The sequence below is a fragment of the Agelaius tricolor genome, unplaced genomic scaffold (assembly GCF_023055355.1).
Source record: "Agelaius tricolor isolate 1412-34295 unplaced genomic scaffold, bAgeTri1.0.p SCAF_68, whole genome shotgun sequence".
NCBI classification, from domain to species: Eukaryota; Metazoa; Chordata; class Aves; order Passeriformes; family Icteridae; genus Agelaius; species Agelaius tricolor.
Window position 1 is genome coordinate 232354 of NW_027269328.1, and position 13257 is coordinate 245610.

At 57.8% G+C, this 13257-nt stretch overlaps 1 protein-coding gene across 1 annotated transcript; it reads right to left on the reverse strand.

The window, feature by feature from the left end:
* Positions 1-9139: 9139 nt before the first annotated feature.
* UCN (urocortin) lies at positions 9140-13257 on the reverse strand. The gene is made up of 2 exons (XM_071417243.1): positions 9818-13257; positions 9140-9660 (listed from the first exon to the last, which is right to left on the reverse strand). Exons 1-2 carry the CDS (start codon positions 10233-10235, stop codon positions 9344-9346), a joined length of 735 nt encoding a protein of 244 aa, XP_071273344.1. The 5' UTR covers positions 10236-13257; the 3' UTR covers positions 9140-9343.

Consider the following 13257-nt stretch of genomic DNA (forward strand, 5'->3'; position numbering starts at 1 on the left):
ATTATATTATATATATTATATTATATATATTATTTTATATATATATATATATATATATATATATATATATATATAAAATATATATAATATAATATATATATATAATAATATAATATAATATAATACAATACAACACTGACAGAGTCAGAGCAGGCCCTGTCCCCTGTGTGTCAGGGGGTGGCACAGCCCCATCCCATGGGGGCTCAGCCCTCCTGCAGTGCCAGCTGTGGCTCTGCTGGAGCAGGGATCCTGCACAAGGGGGGATTTTCCTCTGCAGCTCCAGGGCTGCTGGAGATGGGCCTGGGCTCCCTCTGGCCATGCAGGGCAGCAGAAGCTGCTCCTCTGGCAATGCACTGGGCAAAGGCTGCTGGGGTGTCCCAAAGCTCAGATTGGATCCAGGTAGGAATGTTTGGCTCCTCCCCTGGGCGGAGCTTCTCCCCATGGGATGATGGAATTGGATCAGCCCTGCAGGGACACTCAGTGGCCATGGACAGAAGATAATTAATAATTAATGGCCCATGAACAGCAGAGATCTCCTGGAGGGAGGATTGGTTTGTGGAGGAGATAAACAAAAACTGCCAAATGAACCGAGGATGGCTGCCCCACCTCTGACAGATGGGAACAGAACACACACATTCCTTGGAATCCAGGACACCAGTCCATGTTCCCTGGGGGATCCCTGAGGGGCTCACAGCCCCCTCTCTCCTTGCAAAGGACTCCACAGGCACAGAGACCTCCCAGAGCACACCTGGAGCCAGCCCATCCATTCACAGCATTCCCAGAGCACACCTGGGGCCAGCCCATCCATTCACAGCATTCCCAGAGCACGCCTGGAGCCAGCCCATCCATTCAGGGATTCCCAGAGCACACCTGGGGCCAGCCCATCCATTCACAGCATTCCCAGAGCACGCCTGGAGCCAGCCCATCCATTCAGGGATTCCCAGAGCACACCTGGAGCCAGCCCATCCATTCACAGCATTCCCAGAGCACACCTGGAGCCAGCCCATCCATTCACAGCATTCCCAGAGCACACCTGGGGCCAGCCCATCCATTCAGGGATTCCCAGAGCACACCTGGAGCCAGCCCATCCATTCAGGGATTCCCACAGCACACCTGGAGTCAGCCCATCCATTCAGGGATTCCCAGAGCACACCTGGAGCCAGCCCATCCATTCCCTCTGTCAGCATTCAGGGACACATAATCAGGAATGATTAAATGCAGGTGCTTTTATTGAAGAGCTCTGGGTGTCAGGAGTGCACAGACCCAAATCTGACTCTGACATGGGTTTGGGCTGAACATGTTTTATATTCTATCATTGTATAACTTACATATTAATTATTAAACTGACACTGTTCTATTGTACACATTGATTTTATCCAAGCATGGGTTTCTCTGATCCCCCTCAAACCCCTAACATGGTTCCTCATGATTCTTTAGACAATAATTACATCTAATCACATTTCACAATTATATCATTTATCATATCCTGACTGCACAGGTGCAGTTTCACATGATACAAGCCCTAACATTTCCCAGGGCCTGCCTTTAACATTTTCCCTACTAAGCGTAACTTTCTTTCTAGCTCCCTGAATTTTCTGTGATTTTAAAATCTTTTACTGTCACATCCATTTACAGCATGCCAGGGCTCTGCCAGCGCCTCCAGCTCTGCTCTCTGAGCCCACGCTGGGGTCAGAGCTCAGCCTTCTCCTGCCCCACGCTGAGCCAGCGCTGCATTCCTGCACTGGGGCAGCCAGCAATGCATTCCTGCATTGGGGCAGCCAGAGCTGCATTCCTGCATTGGGGCAGCCAGCGCTGCATTCCTGCTTTGGGGCAGCCAGAGCTGCATTCCTGCCTTACAGCAGCCAGTGTTGCATTGCTGCATTGGGGCAGCCAGAGATGCATTGCTGCATTGGGGCAGCCAGCGCTGCATTGTTGCATTGGGGCAGCCAGAGCTGCATTCCTGCATTGGGGCAGCCAGCGCTGCATTGCTGCATTGGGGCAGCCAGAGCTGCATTGCTGCATTGGGGCAGCCAGGGCTGCATTGCTGCATTGGGGCAGCCAGAGCTGCATTCCTGCACTGGGGCAGCCAGCGCTGCACTCCTGCATTGGGGCAGCCAGAGCTGCACTGCTGCATTGGGGCAGCCAGCGCTGCATTGCTGCATTGGGGCAGCCAGAGCTGCATTCCTGCTTTGGGGCAGCCAGAGCTGCATTCCTGCATTGGGGCAGCCAGAGCTGCATTCCTGCTTTGGGGCAGCCAGAGCTGCATTGCTGCATTGGGGCAGCCAGCGCTGCATTCCTGCTTTGGGGCAGCCAGAGCTGCATTGCTGCTTTGGGGCAGCCAGTGCTGCATTCCTGAATTAGGGCAGCAAGAGCTGCATTTCTGCCTTGCAGCAGCCAGTGCTGCATTCCTGCTTTGGGGCAGCCAGCGCTGCATTCCTGCTTTGGGGCAGCCAGTGCTGCATTGGTGCTTTGCAGGCCCCACCTTGCCCAAAGCTGCTCCCGTCCATGCAGGGTTTGCCATCAGCTCCTTCCAGAGGAGTCTCCTGCAGATCCTCTTGGCTGGGGGCGCCTGTTCAGGGGTGGATTCTGCATCCCAAGCCCATCCTGTGCTGTCTGCATCTCTAACCTTTCTGCTTCAGGTTCAGGACTCTGCAGCAGATTTCACAGAATTCACAGATTTCACAGAATTCCCAGAATTCCCAGGTTGGAAGAGACCTCCAAGACCATCGAGTCCAACCCAGCCCCAACACCTCACCTCAACCCTGGCCCCCAGTGCCACATCCAGGCTTTGTTAAACACACCCAGGGGTGGGGACTCCACCACCTCCCCGGGCAGAACATTCCAGAACTTTATTCTGGGTTTGTTGCTGTGAAATGGCTCCCAGGGTATTAAAGAGTTTTTTCCCAGCCCCGCGCTCGATTAAGAAGTCAGGATGCTTTCCAAGGTTGTTTATTTTCTCTTATTTATTGTGTTCTTTCTCTGACCCGCTGAGATCTGTCCAGCAGGTCGGGTTGTGGCACAGTTCCTGCCCTTGGGGTGGGGTTGGCTTTTTACACTAAGAACTGTGTGTGCTTTATTTGCAATAATTTCCCAATACCATCACCTGTGTTAGACACAGTCTGTCTCTAAACCAATCCAGAAGTGCCACCATCACAGCAGGAGATGGAGGGCAAGGAGAAGAAGGACAGGACACGCCCAGATTCCTCCATCTTGCCTCCTGAACCCCCATTATAAATCCCCAAAATTCTACATTTTCACCCTGTGACAAATTCACCGTCATTCTACTCAAACTCCTGTGGCTGGTAACTCGCCGCACAAAGCTGGTGATTGTTCCATGGGCTAAAATCAAAGGCACAGGTGGCTTTGGTGGTTCTGACTCTGAGCCCCCTGCCAGGGCCTGGAATCACCTGGGGCAGCCAGAGGAATGGCCTGGGTGCTGACACTTTATCGCCCTTTCTGTAAAGAACTTTTCCTGATACCCCACCCATATTTCCCCGGGTGCAGCTTGAGGCTGATCAGGCAGACAGACCTGGGCTCCCAAAGCCTTTTGTTCAGGAATATGAAGTGTTTGGCAACATCAACCAACCAGAAAAGTGCTGATGAACACCAACAAATGTTTGCAATAATTACAGCTGGGTGATTGTGTAAAATCCATTTAGCAATTTCTCAGGGGTTATTCCTTGCTTTGTGCTTCCTCCTTGTATTTTCTTTCTTGTTTTTGGATGATTAACACAGCAAATGATAAATTTTTAACTACTCTGCCTGCAAAACTTCACATCTTGCATCCAAAATATGTTTTGCTAAAAGCAGGGATGCATCTGCTCCTGTGTGTGTCTCTTGGTGCAGCCTTTGAAACTGGATTTCCATTATCTCCAAGAGCTGCTTTCCAGGTGTTTTCCACCACCCTTCTTTATTTCTAGTACAGTCAAGCTTTTCCCCTCATTGTTTCTCTCCTTTGGTACAATTTGTTGGAGGTGAATCTACACAGGTTTGTGGAATCAAAGCTCCTTCACAGTTTGGTTTCCTCAGTGCAGCTTCTTCCACTGCTGGATCTGCTCTTCTATTTCCCTTTTCAACATTTGGATTCTTTTTTCAGGGGGGCTCTGCAATGCATTGCTGTGATGTTCTTTGGCTGAAGAACTGCTTTCCCTGTCTTTGGAATTTCAGCTACATATTTTTCTGAGCTTCCCTCTGAGGTCAAAGCTCCGTGCTGTTCCCAAACTGTTCCACGAGCTTGGGCTGTGCCAAAGGCAGGTTTTGAGTTGGCATATATTTATATTTATATTTATATTTATATTTATATTTATATTTATATTTATATTTATATTTATATTTATCTCTTCCTCTCCTCAGCTCAATGCCAGGGCCCAAGGGAGAGCTCCCACTCTGGTTTTCTGGAGGCAGTGGATTGTTTTCCAGTGTGCCCACATGTCCCATCTCCATTCTGTCAGTAAATACCTGCACAGCTGGCACAGCTGGCACAGAAATCCCTCCCCAGCAGTGCCAAAGGACACTCTGGCATGCAGAGAAGGGGATGGGCCCACTTTGTGCTCCCAGCTGTGAATTCCCTGGGATGGGTAATGTCTGAGGGGTTACCTGCTCCTGAGGAATCTCCTCCCTGAGCTTGCTCAAAGGTTCTTCACAGTAACTACAGAATGAACTGCTCCATGATCCCCTGGAAAATCCATTGTTTCATTCCCCAGTTTAACTGGAATCAAAGGGTTGGACAGGGAAATAGGAGATGCTTCTGTTCCCTTTCAGTCCAGCCCAATTTCTGCTCTTTTCTGGTTTTTCCCTCTGTCTGTTTGTGGGCTGGGGATGCTCCTTTTCCCAGAGCCCTCCCTGTCCTGATGCCTTTGGGCGGGTGTCAATCCCCAGCCCCAGCCTCACCCCTGGCACTGCCTGCCCTGACAATGGCCTCAGTGATTTCTCTTGGCTCTTCTCTTCCACCTCTTCCCTGTCCTCACAGGCATCACTTGGGAAATACCCATCCCCTCCATTTCTCCTCTGTTCTGGGTTTCTGTCTAATACCTGGTGCCAGCTGCCCAACCAAAATCCTGTTTACCAGCATCCTGCTTCCTTCCCTTGCTGGACCTGCATCCACCCCTCTGGGAGCCACTTCACACAACCTTCCATCCAAAGCCAGTGCAGCCTCCTTTGCTCCCTCTTCCCTTCATGCAGCTTGGCAAGGTGTTTCAGTTCCTTCACTTCTTCCTAGAATCCCAACAAAATAATTTTCTAATTTAATTCTAGCAAATCTCACCAGCACTCTGATGGAGATCCCACTTTGGGTCATTCTTAGGATGAAATTTGTGAGGATTTGGGATGCCATGAACCTTTGATCTAATCCTGTTTTCCTTCTTCTCAAACGTTTTCTAAACTGCCCTCTGTTCCTCACTGCTTTAGCAGCTTCTGCAAACTGTGCCTGAGACTGAGTTTACAGTTAGTAAATGTTAAATACTAAATGGAGGAACTTTTTCCTTTCCATGTGAGAACAGTGCAGTGGGTGAACTTTTTATTTAACCTCATAACAAAGATGTTGACATGGCATTATTATGAGTTACTCTGTTTCTTGAAGATTGCTTACACCTGGACAGGTGAAATAAGTGAGGAACTAGAAGCAAACAAATATTCCAGGAGATCCTGGGTGTCCTCCTGGTGTGGATCATGGATTGACATCGTGGTTGTGATCACACTGATTTGATTCCATCAGGATTTCTGTGACCCTGCCTCTGATCCAGCGAGTCTGGGCTGTGACCGGCACCTGCGCATCCACCTCCTGTCCCTCACCTCACCTGCTGCCCTAAAGGCGAATGCAATTCCGAGTTTCCTTTCTCCCTGAGCCTGCTGGAAGCGGGGGATGTGTCAGACTCAGGTTTCATGGCCAGACCCACTGCCCACCTCCAGCTCTCATCCCTGTGTCAGAGGAGCTGCCAAGCTGGGCTTCAGGTTTTGGTCCCTTTTATCTTCTTGCTCTGTATGACAAGTATCTTTCTCCTCGTCTTCTTTTCTTCATTTCCTAAAGAATATATTCCATTTTGATACTTTTGAATCTACTAAACCATATTTTTTCTTACTTTAATAATTATTTCTTAAAGTGAAAACCAGATCTACATCAGGGACTTCATCCCATTTGTTTTGCCCCTTACAAAGTAACATAAACTGTAAAATTGTATTATATTTTAAAGACCTGTTGTTTTCCAGCCTTTTTTCACCATCATCTAATTCAGAATGAGGCAAGCATGATTATAGTATCTTTTCAATGTATCTTGAGTCACAGGGTCACCCTGACTCTTCAGGATGCATCCTAGAGGAGATCAAAGTGGAATTCCCATGGAAGCAGAGGAACCCATTTCACTTGTGGAACTTCCAGTGTTTCATACACTATCCCAATGGTGTATGCATGTATCCCAACATCCAAACCCCAGTTTTCACATCACCAGCTCTGCATGTGAAAACATCTGTGAAAACACCAAAAATCCAAGACATGCATCACCAAATTGTAGAAACAAAAGATTTTTACTTTTTTCTTCAGCTTATGCAGAGCCCAGCCCCAAAATCCTGTTTCTTGGCGATTTCCAGCACCCCTTTCATGGAGGAAATAAATACCTCTAGAGGATGTGCCTTTGGGTCACTGTTGGTCCTGGTGTCAGGGCTGGTCACCCCAGGTGCCCCATCACGAGGTCAGTGGGCACTGGAGCTCATCCTGCCAAGCCCCCCGGCCTGGAGTGGCCTCTCACTCGGGGCAGGGCGCTCTGGCTGTGCCCTCTGGGCCAGCAAAAACAGCCCTGGGCTTCCTGGTGGGCACTGACAACCACTAATCAAGGCAAGGGTTTCTGGTTTATTCCAGTGAGTGCAGAGCCAGCGGCTCTGGGTCTCCCCAGGGCTGCTCCCTGAGCATCGCAGATTTACACTTTTATACATTTGAGCAAAGAACCAGCCCTCACTGGTTACCAATTACTGAACTCTGTTATTAATTAGGACTACAGCTTCTCCTTGTTGGGTGTATCTCCCTCCTCGTGTGATCACCCCACAGGTGCAGCTCCTTCCTCCCTTTGAGCTGGGGTCCATTCCGAGTGGGTGGTCAGCGGTCAGTGGGTGGCTGTGATCTCCTGGTGCCAGAATTACCTTTGCCCCTGGCCCTGTTCAGTCTGACCACGCTCCCGGTGCCTCTCATCCAGCCAGCCCACTGCTCTTGGGATGCTCCTCTCTTTTCCTTAGAAGAGGAGCCCAGCCTGTGAGGTTCTTGATGTAATTACTAATCACAAGTGTCCAACTATGGCTCCCGAGGGACAACAAAATGCTCAGTGGTGGCCCTGAGCAGGGAGGCAGCAGTGACATCCCTTCCCAGTGGATCCAGGTGGAGAAGAGCCCACGGCTGGGGAGGAGGAAGGGAGGGGAGCCCTTCCCTCCATGGGGTGTGGAGAGCTGTGGGTGCAGCACCCAGGCCAGGCTGGGCTTCCTGCAGCAGGGATGGGACATGTGGAGTGCAGGAAAGGCTCAAGGCAGTGCCACAGGACTGGAGCACCTGCTGCATGAGGAGGAGCTGGAATGTTGGGGCACCCGGGTGTTTACTTGCCTAAGGGGAGGGAAGAGGAGGGAGCCAGGCTCTCCCCAGGGAGCCCAGTGACAGGAGCAGCAGCAACAGGCACAAAGGGCCTCCAGGGATTCGGGGTGTTCTTGCGGAGAGGCTGATCACACAGAGGGTGCCCAGAATGGGCTGCCCAGAGGGGCTGAGGGTCTCCAGATCCCCACCAGCCCCAGCCCTGCTCGTCAGGGTTGGCTGAAGGAGGCTGTCCAAGTCACTGTCCAGTCTGGGATAAATGTCTCCTGGCAGGGGTTGTCCCACTACAATCAGCATGGCCTTCCAACTGCAGGGTACTGATGCTGTGGGGGGATTTCCCCATTCAATTCCAGTAGCCACAGCAGCAGCAGCTGGAGCAGGGCCTGGAGTGGGGATCTCCAGCCTTGAGCTCATTCCCAAAGGCTGTGCTCCCCACCTCCTTTGTCCCTTGGAGGAGCCTCCTGCCAGGGCCAGGGGGGCACTGAAAGCAGCTGCTGTGGCGTGGGAGGGCTGCACACCCTGCCCTGTGCTGCCTGCAGCCCTGAGCACTGACCCCACCGCTGCCACATCCCCATGTCCTGCCAGGAACACCCTCAGAAGCAGCACCTCCTGCTCCAGCCCTGCCCTGCTGCCCTTCCTGCAGGTGTTGGGAGGTTATCAAGGAATTTCTGGCTGGTTTAGGTGGGAAGGGACATCCAGGCCCAACCACGGCCACAGGCAGGGACACCTCCACAGGCCAAGCTGGAGACCCCAGTGAGGACCAGAGCTCCCCACCAGGAGGCTGAACCTCACCCAGCTGCCTCAGAAGGCTCCATCCCTGTCCTCTTGGTTGGGAGCTGAGACACGGAGCCCACCACAGTGCCCAGCCCTGACCCACCCAGCAGCACCGGGTGTCCCTCAGGGCTTTCCCCCCACTCCTGGAGCTCCCATGTGGGTTTGGCCATGTTCTCCCACAAAGGGCCTGTGTCTATCCCTTCCCAGCTCCCCCATCCTGGGGAGGAACTGCTTCCCTGCTCATGTCCCACCTGTGGGCAGGTGGGTGCAGCCCCTGTGCCTGTCTCACGGGGGTGAGGACCCCTTGTTCCCATCCCTCTGCCCCATTTGCTTCCCACTGCTCCCACTCTGGGGGGCTGTGAGTGTCTCCTCCCCCCTGAGGAAGGTGGTGTCACCTCCTGGCCCAGAGCACACACGGCCTCGTTCCCTCTGCCGGGGGGGTTGTGCTGCTGGTCCAGCTGCTCCCACCCAGCCCTGGCCCAGCTCATCCTGTCCTGAGCCCTCAGTCCCTCCCCAGCGAGCCCTTTCCCTACTCCCAGTGAGTCTGTTTGTCCCTTCCTGGTAAACCCATTCCACCACTCCCAGTCAGTTGTTTCCCCATCCCTGGTGAGCCCTTCTTCACTCCCGATTCGCCCATTCCCAGTTCCTGGTGACCCCACTCCCTCTGTCCCACGGAGCCTCTTTCCCCATTCCCATTGAGCCTGTTCCCTCATTCCCCATTCCCGGTGAGCCCGTTCCCAGTTTGCCCAGTCCCTGGCCCTACACAGCCCCAGCTGCCCGCACCCCACACTCGCTCACGCCTCGGTTTCCACCACGTTTTATTACAAAACCGGTGCGGGCCGGTCCCGGGGCCGGTCCCGCTCCCGCTCGCCCCGGCGCGGGGGCCGAGGCGGGTCCAGCCCGTGCCGGTGTCGGTGCCGAGCGCTCGCAGCGCGGAGGCCGAGGCGGGGGCTGGAGGCCGGTGCAGCCCCGGGGTCCGGGGGGGTTCGGGGTGTCCGGGGGGGCTCAGCGCCCCACGGCGTCGAGGATGCGGCGGTTGGAGTCGGCGCGGGCGCGCTGGCTCTGGGCGCGGGCGAGCAGCAGGAGGTGCCGCAGGAGGTGGAACGTGAGGTCGATGGAGAGCGGCGGCTCGTCCCGCCGCCCTCGCCACGGCCCCGGGGGCGGCGGCGCCAGCGGCGGCCACAGCGGCGGGTCCTGATCGCCGGTCCCGGCCGCCGGGATGGAGCCGTCGGTGGTGGCGGGGCGGGCGGCGGCGGGCGGCGGGCGGGCGAGCAGCAGCAGGAGGGTGAGCAGTGCCCGCCGCATCCTCGGTCCCTCTGCACCTGCGGGGCAGGGGCTCAGCGCCACGGCAGAGACCGGGGCGGCGGCGGAGGCCCGACGGGAACCGCGGCCCCTCCGCTCCCGGCCGCCCCGTTCCGTCCCCTCCGCGCGCCCCGGCCCCGGTGCCGCCCTGCCCGGTTCCCCAGCCCCGTCCCGTACCCGGTGCGCTGTGCCCGTGCCCTGTTCCTGCCGGTGCCGGCGGCGCAGCGAGCGCGATCGGTCCCGCGGGAGCTGAGCCGGCGGCGCGGCCGGGGGTTATATCGGCCCGGGAGCCCGGGCTGACGTCAGCGCCGGGCACGCACCGGGCGGCGGGGGCGGGGGACACGGGGGCACCGGAGCGGCGGGGAGCGGCCCCCCGGCGGCGGGACGGGGGTGGGGGACGGGGGGGAGCGGCAGAGCCCGCTCTCGCCGGTTTCGGGAGCCGCTGCTCCGGCTCTGTTCTGATGCCCACCAAAGAGGCACGGCGGGGCCGGTGAGAGCAGGTGCCTTGGGCCGTGCTAACCCTCGCTTCCCCGGTTTCCCCGGTCCCCCGGTCCCCCCGAACCCTCTCGCGGCGCTGCCGCATCTCCAGCCTCATTCTCCGCCGCTGTCCGCGGTGCTGAACGGCCGGGACGCGCTGGGACACCGGGGCCGGTGAGCTCCCGGTGAGCTCCCGGTGAGCTCCCGGTGAGCTCCCGGTGAGCCCGCAGTGAGCTGTACCGGGCTGAGCCGCGGCTTCTCGGCGTGGAACCCTCGCGTTCCCAGCCGGAACGGCCGCGCCGAGCAGCGGCGTCCAAAGCAGGGCTCGGGACGGCGGGGGGGATCCCTGGGCGGAGGCGGGGACACCCCGAGCACCGGCAGCTCCGGGACAGGACGGTCACGGGTGGGACCCCCAGCCCGGCCGTGGCTCGGTGTCCGGGCAGAGCGGGCGGTGCCGAGGTCAAACCGCGGGGCCGAGGCCGCAGACGCCCCGAGCGCAGCGGCAGCACCGGCCAAGTCCTGTGAGTCATAGAATGAAGGCACCGGAGCTGGCAGCGCCGTGCTGGATGCAGGGTGTTCCGTCGGGGCACCGGCACCGCTGCCAAATGGTGAGGTGGCTGCTGGGGCTCCACGCTCTTGTTGGCAGCCCCCCTGAGTGCACCACACTGCTGGCATTCTCCCCGAGCGCCCCGCGTGGTGTCCCCAGCCCCCGAGTGCCCCGAATGGTGCCCGCAGCCCCCGACTGCCCTGAACGCTGCCCGGAGCCCCCCGAGTGCCCTGTATGCTGCTGGCAGCCCCCCGAGTGATCCACACCCCTGCCCGCAGCCCCCCGAGCGCCCCGCATGGTGTCCCCAGCCCCCCGAGGGCACCACACTCCTGGCATTCCCCCCGAGTGCCCCGCACGCTGCCAGCCGAGCGCAGCCGAGCTGACTCCCCCAGCTCCGGTGCTGCAGGGGCCGGAGCAGCGGGGCCGAGCCGGGCACAGGGGCTCGCCCGGCCCTCGCACGGTGTGTCCCAGCCCGGGGGCACGGCGGTGGCGGGGCACGGCCCTGCCCGCAGCGAGCAGCACACGGTGTCGTGCCCCGTGACGTGATCCGGCACGAAGGCTGGCACCGAAGGCTGGCACCGGCACCGCTCCCCGCAGCGGCGGGGCAGAGCCCTCGGCAGGGGCCGCGCTCGCCCCCGAGCCCCGGCAGCCCCGTGCTGCGCCGGCTGCTCCTGGGGACAAGCGGCTCGCTCCACGTGGCTCCTGCCGGGCGCGCCGCTCTCTCTGCTGACAGAGCCTCCTGCACGCCCAGGGGAGCTGCAAGAGGCTCAGCACCTCAGAGCTGAAATCCCTGCCACCCACAGCACCCACCCCGCTGGCTGCAGGGAGCCTGAGCCCCACACGGAACCGAGACCCCCAGGCATCGCTGCCATCCATGCACGGTCCCATCACGGTGTGACACAGCCCCACACAGAGCCTGAGCCCCACACGGAACCGAGACCCTCAGGCACCGCTGCCCTCCGTGCACGGTCCCATCACGGTGTGACAAAGCCTGTCCTGTGCTGCTGGGGGGCAAAGGGCTGCAGCTGCAGCCCCTCCTGACCCTGCCTCACCCCCCAGGCCTGTGCAGGGTTTGCCCCCTCTGTTTTCCAGGCTGTATCCACCCGGCTGGAGCAGCCCCAAAGCTGGCTCAGCACAGAACCAGACTGTGGAGAGGATGAGGAAGGAGGACAGATGGTGAATACTCTCCTGAAGGCCATGCTGGCAGAGCCCAGGGGGTGCTGCAGCATGGGGATGGCTCTGTCCAGCTGTGTGAGGCTGCAGCAGTGCAGCTGAGGGGCCAGGGCTCCACGGAGCTGAGAGGAACCACCGTGGTGCCACCAGATCCACCGTGGTGCCACAAGCTCCACTTGGAGGCCCTGGGTGTGCTGGGCAGGGACACTGTGGGACCTGGACACTTTGTGTGGGACACTGTGTGTGCTCACTGCCACTGTAGGGTGAGCATGGACACACATCCCCAACATGGACACACAGCCCTGGGCATGGACACACGTCCCTGGGCATGGACACACACCCCATGGGCATGGACACACATCCCCAAACATGGACACACAGCCCCAGGGCATGGACACACATCCCAGGGCATGGACACACATCCCAGGGCATGGACACACATCCCCAGGGCATGCACACACATCCCCAAACATGGACACACATCCCCACGGCATGGACACACATCCCACGGCATGGACACACATCCCACGGCATGGACACACAGCCCCAGGGCATGGACACACAGCCCAGGGCATGGACACACATCCCCACAGCATGGACACACATCCCACGGCATGGACACACATCCCCAAACATGGACACACATCCCCGAGCATGGACACACATCCCAGGGCATGGACACACATCCCAGGGCATGGACACACATCCCTGAGCATGGACACACATCCCAGGGCATGGACACACATCCCAGGGCATGGACACACATCCCCACGGCATGGACACACATCCCCACAGCATGGACACACATCCCCAAACATGGACACACATCCCTGAGCATGGACACACATCCTCACAGCATGGACACACATCCCCAGGGCATGGACACACATCCCTGGGAATGGACACACAGCCCCAGGGCATGGACACACATCCCAGGGCATGGACACACATCCCCAGGGCATGGACACACATCCCCACAGCATGGACACACATCCCCAAACATGGACACACATCCCCACAGCATGGACACACATCCCTGAGCATGGACACACATCCCCACAGCATGGACACACAGCCCCAGGGGCAGCAGGCCGTGGCAGCTCTGTGAGGCTTCTCTCTGGCATGACAGGCAGGGTATCTCAGACATGGCACAGGTGGATTGTCTCCCTGGCCCAGACCCAGCTCCAGCCCTATCCCCAACCCTTCCTGAACCCTCCCTGGACGCACAGCCCTGCATCAAGCAAGCTCTGACCCCGGCTCCATCATTTGGCTCCATCGGCCTCATTTCACTGCTCTGCAGCTGTGGAGGCACCATCACAGCCCATGGAACAGCTCCACTAGGACCTGATGACCCCTAAAGCACCATCCACCCTCTGCCAGAGTCCCCTGCCCTCTCCAGCCCCTGGGGCAGCCCACCCCA